This window comes from Miscanthus floridulus, chromosome 13 (assembly GCF_019320115.1).
Source record: "Miscanthus floridulus cultivar M001 chromosome 13, ASM1932011v1, whole genome shotgun sequence".
Classification (NCBI taxonomy): Eukaryota; Viridiplantae; Streptophyta; class Magnoliopsida; order Poales; family Poaceae; genus Miscanthus; species Miscanthus floridulus.
This window is the reverse complement of record NC_089592.1, coordinates 86,536,888-86,559,720: the sequence shown is the minus strand read 5'-3', so window position 1 is coordinate 86,559,720 and position 22,833 is coordinate 86,536,888. Positions and strand designations below refer to the sequence as shown.

General features: G+C 43.0%; 1 protein-coding gene and 1 pseudogene across 1 annotated transcript; one reads left to right on the top strand and one right to left on the bottom strand.

Annotated features, from left to right (window-relative positions):
• Nucleotides 1-3,185: 3,185 nt before the first annotated feature.
• Nucleotides 3,186-21,514, bottom strand: LOC136500227 (protein FAR1-RELATED SEQUENCE 5-like; annotated as a pseudogene).
• On the top strand, nucleotides 21,513-22,732 carry LOC136500226 (uncharacterized). The gene is made up of 2 exons (XM_066495598.1): nucleotides 21,513-22,153; nucleotides 22,315-22,732. The coding sequence occupies exons 1-2, from the start codon at nucleotides 21,513-21,515 to the stop codon at nucleotides 22,730-22,732; spliced, it is 1,059 nt and encodes a 352-aa protein (XP_066351695.1).
• The last annotated feature ends 101 nt before the right edge of the window (nucleotides 22,733-22,833 follow it).

Genomic DNA, 22,833 nt, shown 5'->3' with positions numbered 1-22,833 from the left:
CAAGGTCCTTGGTACTCTTCTTGTGCAAAGTTAGCTGTTCATCGTCCTAGGAGGACAGTGATCCCAAGCAAATACAAGTTGAGCCCTTATATGATGCCTCATTCAAAGATAACAGTCTCCAGACTTGAAACTGACATATATAAGGTTGTTTTGAAGATGGCAGAAACTGAACATTCCAAGTAAGTTTTCAATGTTTACAATGTCCTTACCGTTTTCACCACTCTTGAGTAGACTTGAATCAAGTAATTATGAATTATTTTCATTTGTCTCAGTCTTGTAGTAATCGATTATGGGCAAGTGGTTGTGAAATTAAGTGCACTTGCAAGTTCTCTTAAGCCTCAAGGAAAGGTCCATTACTTTGTAGTGAATGCTTTGTGCAGATTGTTATTCCCTAGGAAACACCCTAAGAATTCTTACAAGCATTATTTCTTCTCTAAAGTTGGTGTAAGTGTCATTTGTTTCTCTTTTTTTTTCTCAATTACATGTGGTAACTATATCAAATAAAATAATATTGACCAATCTATTTTTGTAGGACTATTTTATTGGAAATCACGATCCTAATGATAGCAAGGAGAAGGAGCTATATGATAATGCAGTGAAATGCTTTAAGGGTGCTGGTCGTGCAAGGTCATTAGCAAACAACCAATATGTGAGTAACACATTCTTTTAATTTTTTTAAGCTTTAGCACATATGTTGTGTGCATTGCAGTTGTGCTAATAATCCCTTCCTTTTCATTTTGGGTTATTTTGTCAGCTTTATTTTCCAATTCTCTTCCATGATCGGTGGTATGTGGTTGTTGTGTATATCACTTGAAGATTGATTGTAATCTTGGATTCCTGTACTCTATATTTTGGAGCAGACTCACATTTCCATAAAGCTGTCCGTGATGAATTTGTAAGTGGCAGCAGCACATGGATTCACATCATTTTGTTTGAATGCAATGTGAAATTTTGTTCAAATAAGAAAAAATATATATCTGCACTCTAATTATTTCCTCTACCTGCTTTTAGATACCAAACTTAACCACGGTCTGGAGTGAAGTTGTTCAAATTGACTTTGGGATCCATGGATATGAAGTAATCTATGCAGATGTACCTCAGCAGACTGAGAAGTAGGTAATGTATAGTCTTTTTTTAGATCATATCATTTTGTGTGGTGCTTATAATATTCTGTCTTGTCTTTCTCATATCTTTGTTTCAGCTTTAGCAATGATAGTGGTATCTTTGCGATGAAGAATCTAGAGCTTTGGGAGCTAAATGTCTATTTGATGGACAAGTTTTGTGAAGCTGATATTGGGCATCTTCGTATCAAGTACATCAATGACATGATTTTCAATGAATACAATAGTTCCGAAGATGGTCGATCTAAAGTGATGAAATATGATGCTGAGGTAGTACTAGTTGCAATGTCAATTTGTGTATTGTTCCATCATGTACTCAATTGATTTTTGTTTCTAATTTTTTTTTCTCAGGTCTACGAACAGTACTATAAGAGAGCATGACCTACGTGTTGTGTTTGGATCTTGTGTTTAGGTTCCTGTCATGTAGTGTGTAGGTTGATGCTATGAGTGCATGGTACTTTGTAAAGAAGCAGCTACGTTAATGAGAATAGTTGGTGCTGAAATGGTTGTAAATATTAATCTACAGTCAAGAGGCTAAACTAAAGTGGATGATAATATTTGGTTGGATGGTTTGTTTGGATGCTTGATGTTAACTGTTTTTTGAACCATTATTCTAAGTTTATGTTCTTCTTTGTTTGTTTGTTATTTTTGTCCACTATGTGTCAGTGTAGTAACCTTTGATAGCGAAGACAAGGACAAGCTTGAGATTTGTGGAGGTCCCTCTTGTTCTTCTAAAGATGATGTCTGATTCGGTTAGTGTGTGCTTTCTCTGTTATTGTGTGCTCCAAATTATCTCTTGTGACTTGTTTGTGCTAACACATCTTGAAATCTGTTAATTGTGATTTGTGTCAACACACATCGCCATGCTCGGCGCTGTCCCAGAGCGCTACTCATGGACTGGAGGAGAGATTGGGTTTGACACCTACTTCTCCATGGCCAGGGGCAATGCCACTGTCCCTGCTATGGAGATGACCAAGTGGTTCGACACCAACTAGTAAGTCCTTTGCCTGCTACTAATGGTAATTTCAGTTTCAGATTTTGTATTGAATATTTTTCTGACAAACTTTGTTCTACTTTTACAGCCATTTTATTGTCCCTGAATTGGGCCCTAACACCAAGTTCTCCTACACTTCTCACAAGGTTGTTAACGAATACAAGGTGGCTAAGGCGGTACGATACACTCATTGTATTTCTGTTATCTCAGTTTAATATGCTAACCTATTCTCCTAATGTTAATTTCCTACTTGTGTACTTGATTGTCTGATGGTTGCTAATACATTTGTATTTCTTTTGACATCATAATTACCCGATAAAGTCATTTGATAGTTTAGCATGCTGGCTTCAGCTAATTGAACCTCAAACTAGTAGCTGATGGTTTTGGATAGCTGGGCTGTCTTGTGGTTGTTGTAGTAGAATATCATGAACTCACATCTTCTAACTCTATTATAATATACAAGAGACCTGTGTTTAGTATCCATTTATTGATTGCACATTTATAAGTAGTAAATTGCAATAAGCTATAATGGAAATTGCAAGTATCGGGCACCGCAATTGTAATTCTGAGCATATGCAATATGCTGGCGTTGAACTATTTGCCTCCTTGTCCTTTGTTTATTGTGATTTGTGCTAGCACACACCATATTTTTGTCCTTGTCCTTCCATAGAAAAAAATTGTTTTTTGTGATTTATGTAACACATTTGAAATATTTGTCTTTGTTTTTCTGTAGTAAAAATTGTATTCTGTTTATTGTGATTGTGCCAGCACACACCTAGGACCTTCCTTGTTCTAAAATGTAGCTAATAATGGCATAAATGATCCTGTGATTTCAAATAGATGTTCCCCATCTCTTTGTTTTGTAGACTAACTCTTAAATATTAAGTCTTAAGTCACCACAGTCACCATTTGTCTTTATACACAAAGCCAACTCTTAAGTCTTACCTTCTATTTTTGCAGACTATGTGAGGGTGCTCATTACATAAATTACATAAATATGTTGGCTACTTAAATTTTGCTTCTATCTGCTGATCATTATGAAATGCTGCATGTCTTTGATCACCGTGTCCTTAGTGTGGTGTGGCTTCGGGATCAGTGCTACCATTTGATGTTTCCTTCCTCTTCTTTCTTTTTGGCTTCACCGGGGAGCCTACAAAACATTATTAGTTCATATAAATAAGAATTTTTGCATTTGGATTCAAATTCTATTTGTATGTCCTTAAATTTTATACCTGCACTGTCTATGTCATTTGTTTTCTTCTTTTTCTTTTTTTCTGCTGCCACCAGTTTCTTCTTTATTTCTTCTATATGTGTCTTCATTCTGATAAGTTTAGGTGGCCTTCCCTTTCTCTGAATTCTTTCTGGATCATCTATTTCAGTCTGTGGATCTCCAGCTTGTGTTGCTATAGTTTGTCCTTCTTCATTTCCTTGCTGGTCATTTTGTGCTTCACCTGTTTGCTGAGCACATAGCATTCTATCTAAATTGATTTCCATCTTGTCGAATTCTGCCATAAGGTATTCCATAGCTTTTTCATTTTTTGATCCTTTTGAATTCAGTATTGTTGATCTCCTGGATAATATGTTGAATCTCAACAATGAGCTTGTTTCAAGTGTTTCTTCTTCTTGTCTTTCAACATGTACCTTCATATCCTTTTTTCTCCACCTGTCTAAGAAGTATTTGTCTGGAATTGTGCTGATTTCCTTTTCAATGACTATTTTCAGGATATGAGAGCAGAGTATGCCATCTTTGCTGAATTTTGCACATATGCAGGTAAATTCTTCTTCTCCTTGTGTTAGTTCAGTGTTTACTGTATATCTCCTGAACCTATGAACCTCCTGAATCTGGTTACTTTTTTGCCACACCTCAAATGTTTTTCCATCTTCAGGGCATGTTTGGAATAGAGGTTTCTCGTAGGAATTTCACATGAAAGCAATTCCTTTAGTTGGCTGACGTCACATGCTGTTTGGATCAAAGGAATGAATCCTACCGTTTCGAAGGAAATGCGGAGTGGCCTTCACAAAATACGGGAACCAGAACATCTACTCTGACTCAAATTTTTCGTGGAAGCCCGAGGCAAACGCTTGCGACAGAGATGAGCACCTGCCTTTTCAGTGGCCCCCAGGTAATGCATTTGGTCCATGAGCCGTGAGATTCTTCTAGGCTGCTTATTTTTTTCCAATAAATTCATGGACCATACGATTAGTAGTGTTTAGTCTGTGTCATTTCAAGGTTAGAAGATACTTTGACATTCATTTCCAATTCAATATTTACTTTCCCATTCCTGCGTTCCAAACACCTCTCTTATGAAGTTCCTGTATTTTTCCAATCCTCTGTTTTCCTCCTACCATACCTTTCTATTCCTGTGTTTTCTTTATTTCCTACGTTTCTCAATCCTGTGTTCCAAACAGGCCCTCAGTTTCCCTGTAGTTCAGCCTTGATGTTGCCTTCAGTTGTAGCTGAAACTTTTTGAATATGTTTCTGTTGTATAGTTGTTGTGCCTGCTGCTCTATTCTGTAGCCGAATATAAATTCCTTTGGCCTTTTCTGCTTGCTATAGCTGTCCTCTAGCCTTTCTGCTCGATTTATGGTATGAACAATCTGATTGTACTCTTTCAGAAAGCTGATGATACTATAGGTTGGCCCTACATTGTCTTTGAACCTCGCATTTGTTGCCTCACTCCTGGATGTGGTCTGTATGAAAGGGAAAAAGTCATTTTTGTAGTAGACCGGGATAAACCTTTTCCTCATTTCCCACATCTTGGAAAAGTAGTTATTCCCTTGAAGGTTTCTTTCCTCAATCATTCTCTTCCAAAGTCGCTCAAATTCTTCCACCGTTAGACTATTGTTCACTATATCTTCGAAGTCTTCATATAGTCCTTCGTTTGCTGCAAAGACCTTGACATTCTTATTGTAGCATTTGGTCTTTATGTGGAACAAGCAATTTCTGTGCTTTGTGTTTATGAAGACTTGCTCTATTGCTGATTTCATCGCCATGTCTTGGTCTGTGATGATTGTTTAAGGGTGTTTTCCTCCCATTGCTTGAAGGAAAGTTTGAAATACCCACTTAAAAGTGTCAACTGTCTCATCATGCAGGAAAGCACATCCGAAAAGGCAACTTTGCCCATGTCCAGTGATTCCAACAAATGGTGCAAAAGGTAAGTTGTATCGGTTGGTCATATATGTTGTGTCAAAACTTACACATTCTCCATAATCTGCATAATATTTCATAGAAGAACAGTCTGTCCAGAACAAGTTTCTCACTCTCTTGTCCTCATCTAAATCAAACTTGTAAAAGAAAGACGGATCCCCAGTTTGTTTCTTTCTGAAATAATCTAGTACTTGTGTCATATCTGATCCTCTAACTTCTCTGTTCAGCCTTGTCCTATAGTTGCTGATATCTTTCTTTTTCATCGGTATAGTTGTAAGCCCCCCCCCTCTAAGATACGATAGAATAGAAACCATCTTCCTAGTCGGGATATTGTTATCGTTCAGAGTCTTGATAAGTCCTTTTTCTATTTCTGTCATATACTTGTGACCAGAAAATAGCTGATCCCTGTCTCCAGGGCATAGCTCATGATTATGCTCCAAATCAAGAGTTTTAACCTTCCATACAGCTCCTTCTTCTTTCACCATCATAACACAAGGACAATCTGACTTCTGCTGAACATTTGTTTTCCTTCTTCTTACCAGTTTCTTTCCAACATCCTTGTCTACTTCAGCTTCTTCTTGCTCTAAACACTTTGGTTCCTTTTCTTTTCCATGACGAGTGCATCTCATTGTTACTTTGACTACCTCATTATTTCTCTTCTTACTTTGAGTTCTTGTTGTATGTGTTATGGCAACTTGAAATCCAGCTAGGAACGCATAGAAGTTGAAGAAATGGTGAGCATCATCCCTACTTTTAAATTCCATCGATAGCTGTGGGGTGTACTTGCTGTTGATTGGTGCATTGTTGCCTTCAGATGCTGCAACCTGCTCATTTTTGATGAATTCTTCAATCTCTTCCTCTATCAGTTCCTGGCTGCCATTTACATGTTCATTATCATCTGTTACTGTTGATGTAATATCTGAACTTGTTGGTTCTACTGCTATGATCCTCAAGTCATTTTCTCCCATTGTTGGTTGGTCATCTTGATTTTCATGCTGCACCTGTAAATATATTAGCAGCAGTCTCAGTTTCTGAGTAATGCGATTTATAATAAAATATATTTTTTTCAGTGTGGACTGAAATAGTTGAAGAGATCATTTTTATGTACCTCATCAATGTCCATGTTATTGAATATATCAGTTTGCCAATGGTATTGTTGAATTTCAGATCTATCATCATCAGCTATGCTTGTCGTTGCTCCATCATCATCAGCGACGATTGCCATTTCTCCATCCTGTTTTTGCAAAGATAAGTTTTACTTTCATGCCAGTACATATTTGTATTGGTTATAAATGTAATCAAACTAGCTCAGCTGTCTGTATGTACCTCATATGATAGCCTTGAGTCTGATATTGACCAGTCAGTTTGTGGTCCAAAGATTCCATCTAGATCTTCAAGTCTCATATTCTATTTTATTTGTTTGATAATGAGAATGGTTACCATTTATAATATAACACAACTAGTCTTGTTGCTGCACAGTTTATAATGAAGCCTTGAAATTAAAGTACTGTTATGCTGAAATTACATTGCACATATGTGTGTAATTTACATATGTGTGAATTGTAATTTTTGTGTACTGGTATTATAAAATTTTACCTGCGTATTCTAGTCAGTTTGATCATCTTTCTGAGAGTTCCTGATCTGTTCCATCATAAGTTTAGTGTAGCCTCCCTGCATTGAAATATATTCTAGTCGAAAAACAACCTTCTTATGTTGGCATTTTTTTGATTCTAAGCAATGATTTTGCTCACCTTTTTGTATCTGTAGGTATTTGAAAGGTCACTGGAATAATTTGTGCCTGCAAATATTTGGTAAGGAGCTGACTGCACTTCCTTAATTGCTTCTTGTGATTTCACTGATGTTGGATAATCATCACATCTACTTGTTGTGACATACATATTATTCTGCTTCATAAAAAAAGCAAGCAGATGAGTACTTACATAGTTTTTCATTGCATCATTGAATTGTGTTTCTTACCTCAAGTAGTTGATCAAACTCGACTAGTGCTTGTATTAGTTGCATAAGGGAAGCAATTGAAACCTGCAAGAAAATGAAGAATCCATTAGTTCTCATTTATTTATTGTTTGTGTCAACTGTTTTGGATTAGGAGTAATTTTACATCATTGTTGCTTTCTTCTTGGTGAATCATATCCTCATAATTGTGAATCTGATATTGTGCCTCTGACATTTCCTGTAGCCTTGTTCTTCTTTCTAGATTCATGTTCTGTTAAAACATCCAGATTTCATATTTTGCCAGTTAGAAGGTTTGTCATCATTACATATTCCATGCATCTAACACACAGTAGGGCTATTGTAAGTAGTTAGAATCAGCTATAAATAGGAAGCATAGTTTGTAGTGTTATTCATGCTACCATCATTGGCTTGCATATTTGTTTTTGAACACAATAAATGTATAGCACTAAAGGAATTACTAACTAAACTTGCAGAAGCTGTGGCGGATGCTAACAAAGCAATTGAACTTGATCCTACGATACATAAAGCCTACTACCAGAAATGGTTAGTGGCACTCTTCTTTTTTCAATAAAAGTTATACATGAACACTCCCATAATTCCATGTGCTACATTTTTGTCTATGTACTAAGGTTTACTCGTCTATTGAAGGAATGCGAAGAGCGCATCGCTGGTGATCAAAATAAACTTCAGCTAGTGTTAACAAGAAATAACAGTGAGCCCACACCAAAATTTTGTCCTTGTCCTTTCATAGAAAAAAATTATCTCTTGTGATTTGTGGTAACACATCCTTCAACTTAGTTACTTGTGATTTGTGCCGACACACATCTCATTTTTGTCCTTGTCATTTGTGCTAACACATGTTGAAGTTTATCAATTGTGATTTGTGGCATGTTAATTGTGAATGTTTTTGCTCTCAGCGGTGAAGCTAGAAGATTGACATGGTCCACTCAGCTGTGTATAGCCTTGGATAAGTCTTTTTGAGTTAGAGTGAGACGTGCACATTTTTGTACTGATCCTGAGATATCATTCAGCTATATATTAGGTCTTGATTCTGTACATATACTGTAGAATTGTAGGAGCTCTCATATATTTTAACTGTGTGTTGCATATAGTGTACAAGAAGGCTACGTTTAGTATCCATTTCTTCATTGCACATTTATAAGTAGTAAATTGCATACTTCATTTTCAGCAATTATGGTGCCCAACATGTGCAATATGTAGTCCTGATGAGAAATAATATTGCTCTAACGTGGTTCAGTTACATGGTAGCCTGCTTACTTTTGGTAGCCTCATCTTGTCTTCAGTAGCTCATGTGTTGTTCTTGTTCTGAGCTTAAATGTAGATCATCAGTTACATGGCAGAACATGTCGTGGGTACAAGCTCATTTGGGATTCTCTTCCAGGTATGGTGTGCTTGGTTGTGGGGGCTCTTCTTTTGTAGGTGCAACATATATTGAATTCGTGGGGCCTGAATTATTTATGATTTGTGGCAACACATTTCAGTATTTTGTCTATCATACTATAGATTTGCTGAGGCACTTATGGATTTGCTCTCCCTAGCAACTTATGCCATGTGCTGGTTTTTCTGTATATATGATCGAAAGGGTCTCCCGAGCCATTTCTATGACACTTACATACTGAAGCAAGAGGCCATTATCACCTTGCTGGATGAGAAGGATGAAGAATTCGACACCAACTACCTTGCCTACAAGAAGGGGCTAAGTGGCGGATGGGCTGGTTTTGCACTATGCCATAAGGGAAGTGTTTCTCTACGACCTCGTGAGGTTTGTAGCTTTTGCTGGAATCTAAAAATGTTGCTTTAGCGACAAGGAAACCTATTTTGTTTGGCTTCCTTTCATCCTTCAACCTAATATATCTAGATGAAGTAATATGTAGATGAAGTAATTGGTGTGACAGAAAGATAATCTCTCTTCTTGCCTTGTCGTCAAATGTCAGATGCATTAGGTACATTAGTCTTCTGATTAGTGTGAACATAGGATAACAGGATCAGGGTAATATATCAGGCACCTGTGATTTGGGGTTTTGCATATATAAACCCATGTCTTCATCTAAAAAAAATGAACCTGATCCAGATGGTACTTATTGTCTTTCAGTTATGAAGCAGATGGCATGGCTAAAGATTTCATGCCTCTCTATTCACTAAGAGGTAATCACTCTCCATTCTATGTTGATGTTGCTTTTCATACTTGTTTTCTGTTACTAAGGTGTAAGTCAACCTATAGCTAGCACCTTGCCTTCAAGACAAGGGTCAGATACAGAATATAAATTTATTTATGATTTCTTGCTGCTGAGTCTCAATAAAAAGGTCAAGAGTGGAAAATTTAAATAACTTTAGAGAAACAAAACAAAAACACATATAAGCTTCACTTTACCTTTTTTCAAAAATGCTTGTTTAATCAGTATAATTACATTAGCAGCAAATACCAGTTGCAGTATTTAAAATATGCAATTTGTTTTTAGGTATTCTGTATTTTTATTTCCTGAGTTCCTTAATTTGCGAATCTGTATTTCTGATTTCTGAATTTGGTTGCAGCAAATACTAGCAATCTTGGATTACATCTTTACGAGGAAGTCGGTGTGCTTACCTTGGCTGTTGAGGTTAGTGGTTCCTCTTGAATGTGTTGGTTGGTTGCCCCTTTCCTCTGGTCTGCTTGCCCCCACGCAGAGGAGATCTTCATCTTTGATCTGTCGGTTGTTTTCTCCTTTTCCCTGCTCTGATCTGATCTCATCTCCACGCAGAGCAGTGCTTTGCTTGCCCCCACGAAGAGATCTGATCTCCACGGAGGGCAGAGGCTTCCCCCTGTGCCCCCACGAAGAGATCTGATCTCCACGAAGAGGCTTCCCCACGAAGAGATCTGATCTCATCTCTGTCTTCTTAATTATTGGGCTCTAGGCTGAACTAGGCCTCTCTGTCTTCTTAGTTAGTGGGCCGCTCTGGCATGTCTTTATTGGGCTGAACAACTGTTATGGGCCTTGTTTGCCTGATGGAATTTGTGTGTTGCATTCTCTTAAAACACATGTGTTTTTCCAGTGTTTCAATTCATGTGTTTCTTAGGCATCTAACAACCATGTGCTAACTAGTCCAAAAACACATGGTTTTTCCTATGTTGAAATCTGTGTGTTTTTCATACAACCAACAACCATGTGTTGGTTTATGTTAAAACACACGTGTGTACAGTAGACAGACTCTTTCATTTTACAACAGCTGGACCGGGCCATACAGAGAGATTTCCTTATTTGACACCAGACAAATGATCCGTTTCTTTCTTGGCCCTCAAAAAAATTCCGTTCCCTATTTGACACCGAGTTCAACTTTCATTCCTTATACGACACCCCATTGGATTTTTCATCCATGAACCGTTAACTGCCATGTGAAAAGACGATTTTGCCCCTATGGCCCCACCACCCTTCTCCCTCCTCTCCTCCCCTTCTCCCTCCTGTCCGCGCCCGTATAAGCAGCACGCCGGTGGTGGAGAAGGCAGGCGCGTCGCGCCCCCCGCCGGCCGTCCCCGCCGCTATGGCCGGAGCCCCCTCCCTCCTCCGACGAGCCACGCCACCCTCCTTTAAGGAGGAGGAGGAGAAGAGGGTGAGCTGCCGATAGATTCGGCCGCCGAGGTGCGTCGCCGCCATCGCCGACGGAGAAGAAGTGGCGACGCGCCGCCGACAGGGCCAGCCACAAACCGGAGCCGCAGGCAGGGAAGAGGAAGAGGAGACCACGCATGGCAAAGGGGCTACGGCGGCGAGTAGTGCACACAGCGCAATGAGAGAGGAGCAGGGGCCCAGCAGTGGAGGCGTAGCGAGCCGAGTACCGGCTCCTCCGGGTGACCATACCTACGGTGGCATAGGCGACCGTGCCGGGGGCTACAGCTCTAGGGGGCCGCCCACGGCAGTGCGCCGCATGCGCAGGGGCCCGACGCGCTCAGGCCGTCCATGCTAGGGTCCAATCTGGAATATGATGCGCTCTGGGGGGCCACCCACGGTAGTGCACCGCCTGAGAGGGGCCATGCTTGCGTCGACACGCCTCCCACGTGGGTGGCCACATTGGGAGGGAGGAGAGAGAGAGAGAGAGATGCGCGCACAGCGGGGGGATGGGAGGTGGGATAGTAGCCACGGGCCCATGGTTGCCGGCACTGGTGGGGTCCGGCCACACCGAAGGGGGTGGCGGTCGTGGGGGCCCGGCCGCTGCGCCGCTAGATCTAGAGGAAGAGGAGATAGAGGGAAGAGGAGGAAGGAAGGGGCGTGCTGCTGATACGGGTGCAGACATGAGGGAGAAAGGGAGGAGAGGAGGGAGAAGGGTGGTGGGGCCCACAAGGGCAAAATCGTCTTTTCACATGGCAGTTAACGGTTCACGGATGGAAAATCCAACGGGGTGTCGTATAAGGAATGAAAGATGAACTCGGTGTCAAATAGGGAACGAAAAATTTTTCAGGGCCAAGAAAGGAACGGGTCATTTGTCTAGTGTCAAATAAGGAATTCTCTCTGCATAAAACGATATACGCCCTGTTTGTTTGGGCTAATTTGGCTTATAAGCCATGACTGAAAGTACTGTTGGCTGGTTTGGTGTGAGAGAAAAATAATATTCGTTGGCTGATAAGTCATGGTTTATAAGCCAGATACGAGCAAGTGAACAGGCTGATATAATAACTTCACCTACTTCGGTTTTGTTATTTAAGTACAAGTGGATCAGAGTGTAGCCAAAAACAAGCATGGCGCTATTCAGTTCAAGTTGCTATAGAAGGTTTATGCTTAGTTTTCAACTTGCTATGATATACTGAAATTGTATTGAGATAGATTTCACATATACCTGAATGTCAATGAAAGACAGGTCATTAGATTAGTCTTGTAATCTTGGCCGTAGGAAGCTAGATCGATAATGATAGGATGAGGACATCCATCCGTCTAGACGAACCCCGATCCGCTCGCATCTGTACCTATACGGTCCACATGTGTTGTCGTTCATTGGTTCGTTCGCGCCTTGAAAAATATCAGCCACCGCTCCTCTCTCTCATGCCTCCTGCCTCCGCTTTCTCTCTCTCTCACGCGCCTCTAGTGCTACTCCCTCCCTCTCTCTTAGTGCGATGCGGGCTACGTCGATGGCCCCTGTCACGGGCGGACCAGCACGGTAGGCCCGGCACGAGTGACTCCCCAACGGATCTGCCTCCTTGCCGCGTCATGCAGCTGCTGCCGTCGGCGGCCCACCGCCTACAAGCATCGCTGGGCCGCTACCTCCGGTGAACTCCACACACTGATGAGCCTCCATTCTCTCAAGCAGCAAGGAGATCTTGTGCTGCGCTGAAAGCGCATGTTGCAAGTGTATATTTTCAAGTGTTTTAGATGTTTCATAAATATATTACAAGTTCTTCGTATGGATGTTGCAAAATTAGATCGTAATGTTGTACATGTTGCAAATGTTTTAGATAAATGTTGCAAGCATCAACAGACATTTGTTGCAAGCATTTTGATCTGGATGATGCATGTGTTTCACACATATGTTGCAAGGGTATATTCCAAATGTTTCATCTAAAGTGTTTTCATGTTGTAAGTTGCAAGTGTTTTATCTGGATGTTGCATATGTTGCAGTAGCTATACATATATGTTACAAGTGTATATTTCAAATGCTTCAGCTGTTTCAGACGTATGTTGCAATTGTTTATCTGGATGTTGCAATTGCATACACAAATCTTGCAAGCTTATGTACTAAATATTTCACATGTTTCAGATGTATTTTGCAGCAAATGCTTCATGTTGCAAGTGTTTTCATTAGCAGGCGAAGGCGGTCCCCACGTGCGTAGGGCAGTCCCCACGTGCATGCGCAACAACACACATGGGAGCGCAGCGACACGCGAGCAATAGGCGCAGGCACGTAGCAGCACGCGGGCATGCATAGCAGCAAGCGCTGCAGCATGCGGGGCAGGCGCGTGCACCCGGATGGGTGCTAGCGTCTGGACGCTAGCCACATCGTAGGAAGATCCATGCTCGTGGAAACCAGCTATGCCGATTTCCAAAGAAAATAACTGTCTGTGCCAATTTTATCAGCCAAGTCCGAATTAGAAGCCAGATTTTGGTATGAAATTTGTAAGACTCCAATTTCCGTCGAGGCAAGATCTCTCCACCCTATAAATATAAAGAGACATAGCCAATTGAAAAATAACCTATCAATCCAAAACAATCTACAATTACTTTTTTATCATGTTTGGCCTTTTGTCTAAGTTTTTTAAATTCTACTTGTTGTTTATCTCTTGATCTGACAACTAGAGTTGAAGTCATGGGCTTGTGGCCGACCTTGGGCAACCTGACAACATTCACGCCTTGCTGAGGTCTCTCTTAGGTGAGAGATTTGATTGTTCTTCGCTAGTTTGCTAGGAAATCTAGTTGTCCTTCACCACATAAGCATGATACCTACCCTTCTCCGATGAAACTCGAGAATTTCAGCTAGGTCGGTTTTTTGCAAATCGGCTAGTCTAGTCCGATTTGTGCTAATTAATTAATGATGTTCTTCTTGAACAATTGCTAGGTAAAATTAAGATAAGTATACTGATAGTGAAAGTATCACAATATAAGTTCGTTTCACAAGATTGTAACTATAAACAGCCTGTTCGACTGGGGCTGAAACGATCGTATATGATCGTGGATTATTACTGCTGGCTGGTTTGGTGTGAGAGAAAAATACTGTTCTTGCTAGAAATTTACGATCGTTTTCGACCAAGCGAACAGGCTGAAAATATGTACGTTTCTTTGACTATTCATATGTTTTGTTTGCACATAGAAGTCAGTCGTTGCGTTACATTTTTTTCAAGATCACGTTGTTAGAAATTTAGGCATTTTCATGGTTAATTTAATCCAGAAATATAACATCAGCAGGTTCGTGATGGCATATATGTGCATGTGTATATCTCTAATGAACACTACAACATGCAGACATGACATACAGATCGATACAGTAAAAGCGCAAAGTACAGTAATCACAGAGATTAGATTGTACCCAGCGGAGGGTCCCATGCCGAGGGCATCGGAGGCTCCATTCGCACTAGTCAACATAGTGCGTTGCTCGAAGTCGTGGACCATAGTCGATGCAGGACGGTGTTCGTAGTGCAGTTCCGCGAACGGATCGCCAGGAAGAAGACGTGTTCCGCGAGCGATCACCACCAGAAAGAAGACGTACGTGGACGAGTAGTCGCGGATCGCTCCCCAAAAACCTAATCGCCGCTCACCCCGTGCAAGGTTCTCAGGCGGACGAGGGTTCCAGAGGCACCTGCTCTCCCACTACTCCGTGCGCGCAGAGGTACGGGGAAGCCAGAGGGCTGCTAAGATGTGGTTTCTCTCAGAAGCGGTTGTGGAAGTCAGGAAGGACTGACGGAGGACTGCGGATATATGGCTGCAACGGGGAAGGAAGAAAGGCAGCGGAGAATCTTAGGAGACGGAAAGCGGAAGGGACGGTAACTGCCGCAATCAGTTCGCCTTCACCATCAAGGAGAGAAACTCCCGTGATTATGTGGATTTAAGTGGCAAAAGATTGGCCACGCCTGCTCGCTCACCGCCCGCCTTCCTGCCTGCCACGGCCGAGGCCCCACGCCCACGCCCACGCCCACGGCCCGGCCCCGCCAGCGACGGCGGCGGTGCGCGCGCGTGTGGCACCCCTTTGTCCTTTTCCCAGCTTTTCAATTAAGATGAATAATTTCCAACCATATAAACTGAGTCAACGTTCAGTCAAAATCTCATATGGTATTAAACCATACGTACCATAGAGTTTTATTTGATTTATTAAATATTATACGGGCCAAGCCCATAATATATCCAACAATCCCCACCAAACTCTAGGGTTTGTAATAAAGTAGTCTCAAAGCCACATTTCTTTTATATACCAGTGTTTTGATGGAGACTGTTAAGTTGAACATCCATCTAGAGCAATAGTTTCACTCAGTCACAACTAAACAATAGACTAAGCCTTGAATTGACAGTTTTGTGTGAGGTAAATGTCACTAAAGTCCTTAGCTGATACTTGGCTGCAAAAGGCATCCCCTCTATTTGAAGCATATAAGTCATACTCCAGTGCCTTTCATGAGTATTTAGAGATCACCCAAATCTCATAGACTGTGACCAGCAGTCTGACTCATATAGGCGTGCTCCTCAAAAGATGTTCTGTTGGACAACATTTTTGTTTTAGCAAGCCACTTGGAACACATTAAGGTAAAAACCAACCTGCCTTACCGAAACGAAAGATATGCATCAGAAATGAGTCTTACTAAGGATATTTCCTCGCAATTTACTAATAGCTTGTTTCACCAAACTACTTCGCGGGATCTCCGATCACATAGAACAGGTTACCACTATAGTAAATTTCAAGTGGGTCTCAAACTCATCTCTCTCGGTGCACTTTCTATCACATTGCGTGACAGACCCTTACTAAATTAATCTGCTAGATTGTTAGACGCGTGAACATAGTCTAACGCTATTACTCCGGAGTTTCTCAATTTTCTGATAGATTTCAGTCGTCTCTTAACATGCCTTGTAGACTTCATGTTATCCTTAGAATTGTTAACCTTCGTAATCATAGTCTGGTTATCGTAGTTCATAGAAATAGTCGGTATGAGTTTTTCAACAACCGGTAAATCCATAAGGAGATCACGAAACCACTCGGCCTCAGAGCCAGCGGTGTCTAATGCTGTGAGTTCTGCTTCCATTGTAGACTTTGTTAAGATAGTCTGCTTGCAAGACTTCCAGGAAACAACGCCACCTCCAAGCAAAAACACATATCCACTTGTCGCATAAAGCTCATCAGCATCATAAATCCAGTTGGCATCACAATAGCCTTCCAACACCTGTGGATGTCCGGTATAACGAATACCATAGCTCATAGTGCCCTTTAGATAGCGCATCACTCTCTCAAGAGCACGTCAGTGATCATCTTCCTGGTTTGACACAAACTGGCTCAGCTTGCACACAGCAAATAAGATGTTAGGCCTTGTTGCACTAGCAAGATACATGAGCGAACCGATGATCTAGGAATATCTCAACTGATCCCTTGCTATTCTCTGATTTTTCCTCAATAGCACACTCGGGTCATAAGGTGTAGGAGCAGGTGCACAGTCACTAAACCCAAAGCGACTCAGCACCTTTTCCACATAGTGGGATTGTAACAGAGTTACCCCACCATCACCTTCTCTCAGAAGCTTGATATTAAGAATAACATCAGTCTCTCCCAAATCTTTCATCTCAAAATTTTTAGATAAAAATTCCTTCACCTCCTCGATCACTTTGAGGCTGGATCCAAAGATCAATGTGTCATCAACATATAAGCACAAAATTACTCCTTCGCCCCCACCATACCGATAGTACACACATTTGTCAGCTTCATTCACAACAAAGCCAACAGATGTTAAAGTTTTGTCAAACTTCTCATGCCACTGCTTAGAAGCTTGTTTTAGGCCATATAATGACTTTAATAATTTACACACCTTACCTTCTTGACCATTTGCTACAAATCCATCCGGTTGATCCATATAGATCTCCTCCTCCAACTCTCCGTTTAGGAAAGCTGTCTTAACGTCTACTTGATGAACGATGAGACCATAAGAGGATGCCAGGGAAAGCAAAACTCGAATTGTGGTCAATCGGGCAATCGGTGAATAAGTATCAAAGAAATCCTTACCTTCCTTTTGAGTATAACCCTTGGCCACAAGCCTTGCCTTGTACCTCTCGGTAGTACCATCAGGCCTAAGATTTTTTCTTGAACACCCATTTGCACCCTATAGGCTTGCACCCATAAGGATGATCAATAATTTTCCAAGGTTCATTAGACATAACAGAATCCATCTCACTCCGTACTGCTTCCTTCCATAAGTCAGCATCAGGAGAGGAATATGCCTCTTCAATGGTCATTGGTATGTCATCCACAAGGTACACAATATAGTCATCACCAAAAGACTTTGCAGTCCTCTGTCTCTTACTTTTTCTAGTGACTATAGTGTCATCCTTCTCAGGATTTTGCATATAGGGTTCCTCAATTTGTTCTATCGGAGTAAAATTTTTATGCTCATGGGGAATTATAAATTCATGACCAGTCGTGCTATGTGCATTTTTCATGGGAAACTCATTCTCAAAAAATGTAGCGTCTCTAGATTCCATTATTGTATCAACAACCATCTCAGGAACACTAGAATTTATGATTAAAAATCTATAACCCACGCTGTGAATAGCATAACCAAGAAAAACACAATCAATAGTCTTTGGTCCAAGCTTTTGTTTTTGTTTATTGGCACATTCACATTTGCCAAACAACCCAAGTTCGCAGGTAAGAAAGATTTAATCTCTTCTTCTCCCATTCCTCGAATGGTGTAATTTCTTTGTTCTTTATGGGCACTCCATTCAGGACATGATATGCTGTTAATATAGCCTCACCCCACCATTCCTTAGATAGTCCCGTAGTCTCTAACATGGCATTAACCAAATCAGTTAGAGTGCGGTTCTTTCTCTCTGCAATCCCATTGGACTATGGTGAGTATGGTGGCGTCCTCTCATGAATAATTTCATGCACCGCGCACAACTTAGAAAATTCATTTAAGAAATATTCTCCTCCGTGATCGGACTGCAAACGCTTGATTTTCTTCTCAAGTTGATTTTCTACCTCAGCTTTATAAACTTTAAAATAATGCCACGCTTCATCTTTAGTTTTCAATAAATACACGTAGCAAAATCTAGTATAATCATCTATAAATGTCATGAAGTATCATCTACCGCCTTTAGTCAATTCGTCATTCATTTTGCATAAATCAGAATGAACGAGTTCTAATGGTACCAAGTTCCTCGCCTCAGCACTCTTGTGAGGCTTGCACGGTTGCTTCGATTGCACACACACCTGGCACTTAGAATCTTTGACTAAGTTAAATTTTGGGATTAAATTCAGATTTGCAAGCCGCGTGAGACAGCCAAAATTAATGTGACAAAGTCGTGAATGCCATATATTGGACTCATCTGAAACATTAATATTGTTCACTACTTTATTACACACATCATCAAGCAAAGATAAGCGGAACAAGCCTCTGCAATTATAACATTTTCCAACAAATGTTCCATGTCTCGACACAACACACTTATTGGACTGAAACACAATTTTAAAGCCATCGCGACACATTTGAGAACCACTAACAAGATTCTTCTTGATGGAGGGGACATGTTGCACGTTCTTTAATATCACCGTCTTTCCCGAAGTAAACTTCAGAACGACTGTACTAGCACCAAGAACACGCGCATACAAACCGTTTCCCATCAGTAAGGCTCCAGTCCTGCCGGCCTGATAGGAAGTAAACAAAAAAACATCAGCACGCACATGAATATTAGCACCGCTATCCATCCACCATTTAGGTGAAAGATAAACTGAAAGAACAAAAGGTAAAGAATTACCATACCTAGATGTTCCTCCTCTAGTCTCGCTAATCACCACGTTTGCTGATTTCTTTTCTTGCTTATATTTGCGGTCTAGGCACGTACTTGCCCAATGCTCATCACTCCCGCAAACAAAGCAACCTCCACCTTTCTTGTTGTTTTTCTTCTTAAACTGTGCAGATTGCTTAAGCTTTGCATTATTGTTCTCTTGTATGTTCTTCTTGTTTTTATTACGGGATGCAAATGAGTTTTTCTTCTACACCATAGTGGCAGCGGAAGACTCAACTCCTTTTTCACAGTTGTCTTTTGCTCTCGCCCTCTCCTTAACATCAAGAGATCCAATAAGCTAAGCCACGCTAAACTCTTGTCTCTTGTATTTTAGAGAAGTAGCAAAATCCCTCCAAGAAGGTGGCAGCTTAGCGATTATACCGTCGGCCACAAACTTGTCGGGCAACAAACATGGGAAATATTCTAGTTTCTTTGCTAGCGCGCTGTATCTCATGAGCCTGTTTGACTACAGAATGGTTTTCAACCATTTTGTGGTCATACAACTATTCCATAAAATACAACTCACTACCAGCATCAGAAACTCCAAACTTTGCCTCAAGAGCATCCCACTCTTTGCCTGATGTGCAAGATATGCAGTTTTTCTCATACTTAGGATAAAATGCACTAATCACAGTGCCTCGAAATAGTTTATCGGTAGCCAAGAACTTTTGCTCCTCCTCAGGAGTAAACTGTTCAGGCTTCCCCTGTGCGGCGTGATAGCAGTTCATCGTAGTCAACCACAATACCATCTTGGCACGCCATATCATGGAATTCTTGCCATCAAAATTATTTGGCTTCAAAGCAGCAGCAAAACCACTGACAGAAAATTACCTAAGATTAGGTTTCTGGATTGTTAGAATTTTAGGCATTTTCATGGTTAATTTAATCCAGAAATATAACATCAGCAGGTTCATGACGACATATATGTGCATGTGGATATCTCTAATGAACGCTACAGCATGCAGACATGACATACAAATCGATACAGTAAAAGCGCAAAAGTACAGTAATCACAGAGATTAGATTGTACCCAGCGGAGGGTCCCATGCCGAGGGCATCAGATGCTCTATTCGCACTAGTCGACATAGTACGTTGCTCGAAGTCATGGACCAGTGTCGATGCAGGACGGTGTTAACAGTGCAGTCCCGCGAACGGATCACCAGGAAGAAGATGTGTTCCGCGAGCGATCACCACCAGGAAGAAGACGTACGTGGACGAGCAGTCGCGGATCGCTCCCCAAAAACCTAATCGCCGCTCACCCCGTGCAAGGTTCTCAGACGGACGAGGGTTCCGGAGGCACCTGCTCTCCCGCTACTCCGTGCGCGCAGAGGTACAGGACGGGGATGCCAGAGGGCTGCTGAGATGTAATTTCTCTCGGGAGCGGTTGCGGAAGTCAGGAAGGACTGACGGAAGACTGCGGACATATGGCTGCAACGGGGAAGGAAGAAAGGCAGCGGAGAATCTCAGGAGACGGAAAGTGGAAGGGACGGTAACTGCCGCAATCAGCTCGCCTCCACCATCAAGAAGAGAAACTCCCGTGATTATGTGGATTTAAGTGGCAAAAGACCGGCCACGCACGCCCGCTCACCGCCTACCACGGCCACGGCCCGGCCCGGCCGGCGGCGCGCACGCGTGTGGCACCCCTTTGTCGTTTTCTCAGCTTCTCAATTAAGATGAATAATTTCCAACCATATAAGCTGAGTCAACGTTCAGTCAAATCCCGTATGGTATTAAACCATACAACGGTTAATGTTACGTACCATAGAGTTTTATTTGATTTATTAAATATTATACGGGCCAAGCCCATAATATATCCAACACACATTTCAAGGTAAAGCTGGTTGTGTTCTCCTATACTCTAAGCACTTGAATAAAAAAATTCATGAAAAAGGTTCACAAAATACATGTGGGCTGTGGAACTAGAGTATCAGTTGAGCATTTCACAAATTTAGTCTCACTTGAATCTGCAATGGAGAAGCCAAAAAGATCGAGCGCATTATTATTTTCCCAATCTTCCATTTTTTTCTATTTTGTCTCATGCCAATCAGTTTTATTTTGAGTTAAACTTCTGAAGTACTTTGTGAAATCAATATTATACTTAACTATGCTCCTCCTTGTTTTTTATTTCTATTTTTAACGGTTGATTTTAAATTTCTATAAAAGGACTTTTAAAGAAAGGTCATATTATGTACTGGTCGTCTCTAGAAATTAATTTCTAGAGGCTAGTTAATTAATAGAATCGATTTTCACAAATGTCTCTGTCATGTGCGGGCGCACATATGCCAGGCGCGGGCGCGCCCACGACGTGCGCCGTGCGGCTGAGTGCGCTGGGCAGGCGCCGCATGAATTATCCTCTAGTGACTAAAGATAGAAAATCAGATTAGTTAGTTGTTTGGAAATTCCTAGAATCAAGGAGAGCCTTCTCTATTTTGGTTGGGCCATTGGCCATATATACTTGTAATCGCTTGACAATGAAGGAAGAAGAATTATATCCCTAATCTCTCTCTCTCTCTCTGTTAAGCCTACGGTGGAGGGGAATAACCTCACCGGAGAAGACAGCCGATGGCTACGAACTACGTAGCCGCGGTCCGGCCGGTCGGGGGTTCGACGCCCTTGACAACCTGGTATCACGGTCACGTCGGTCCTCTCCCACCCGCTCCACCCATTCTTCCACAGCCGCCGCCCACCACCCTAGCCCTCCTCCATCGCCGCAGTCCTCCACAGCTTTCGCACTGCAGCCAGCAGCCATGAGCGATCCCACCATCACCGATGTGATGGCGATGTTGAAATCCATCACCACGGAGATGACAACCATGAAGGCCGACATGGCGGCTATGAAGGAGAAGTCGGCCTCATCGTCGGACAGCGGCGCCGGCGGCCGCCCGGAGGGGCCGCGCGATCTTGATCGCCCCCCAAAATTCCAAAAATTGGATTTTCCCCGATACGACGGCAAGACCGATCCGATGCTCTTCATCAACAAGTGCGAATCCTATTTTCGCCAGCAGCGCACCATGGCGGAGGAGCGCGTGTGGATGGCTTCGTACAATTTGGAGGACGTCGCACAACTCTGGTACATCCAACTCCAGGAGGACGAGAGCACGCCGCCGTGGGGGCGATTCAAGGAGCTCCTGAACTTGCGGTTTGGGCCTCCCCTCCGCTCGGCCCCGCTGTTCGAGCTCACCGAGTGCCGGCGTACAGGGACCGTGGAGGAGTACTCCAATCGCTTCCAGGCCCTCCTGCCTCGCGCGGGTCGTCTTGATGAGGCTCAGCGTGTCCAACTCTTCACCGGTGGACTCCTGCCGCCGCTCAGCCACGCCGTCCGCATCCACAACCCAAAGACGCTCACGGCCGCCATGAGCCTGGCGCGCCAACTGGAGTTGATGGAGATCGACCGCCCGGTGCAGCCTCCCCCTCGGCGCCCCCGCGTGGCCTCCTTCCCGTCCCCGCGCCCTGGCCAGCGCTCCAGGCACCCCACCAGCCGCTGGCGCTCCCTGCCCCTCCGGTGGCCGCCCAGCAGGGTCACGGCGAGGGCAACCAGAGGCGCCTCACCCCAGACGAGATGGCGGAACGACGCCGTCTGGGTCTCTGTTTTAATTGCAATGAAAAATATACCCGTGGCCATAACAGGTTTTGTCGGCGCATCTTCTTCCTTGAAGGCGTGGAGATCGAGGACGCCGTGGACGCCGCGGGAGACGCGGAGCACGACGCTGAGGTGCCCTGTTTTTCCCTGCAGGCCGTGGCTGGGGTTCCCATGGCAGGCACCATGCAGATCGCCGTGGCACTCAGCGCCACGTCCCTCGTCGCCCTACTCGACTCCGGCAGCACGCACAACTTCATCTCGAAGGAGGCGGCGCGGTGCTTCGGTCTACCCCTCCGCCAATGCCCCCGCCTCACAGCCTTGGTCGCAAATGGCGAGCGGGTCACCTACGCTGGCGTCATCCGCGACGCGCCCCTGCTCATCGCCGGCGAGTCGTTCCCGGCCGACCTCTACGTCATGCCACTGGCCGGGTACGACGTCGTCCTCGGCACCTGGTGGCTCGGCTAGTTGGGGCCCATTGTGTGGGACCTCGGCTGCCGGCGCATGTCCTTCCAACGCCAGGGGCACCCCGTCTCCTGGACCGGCGTGGCCAGCCCCTCTATGCCGGC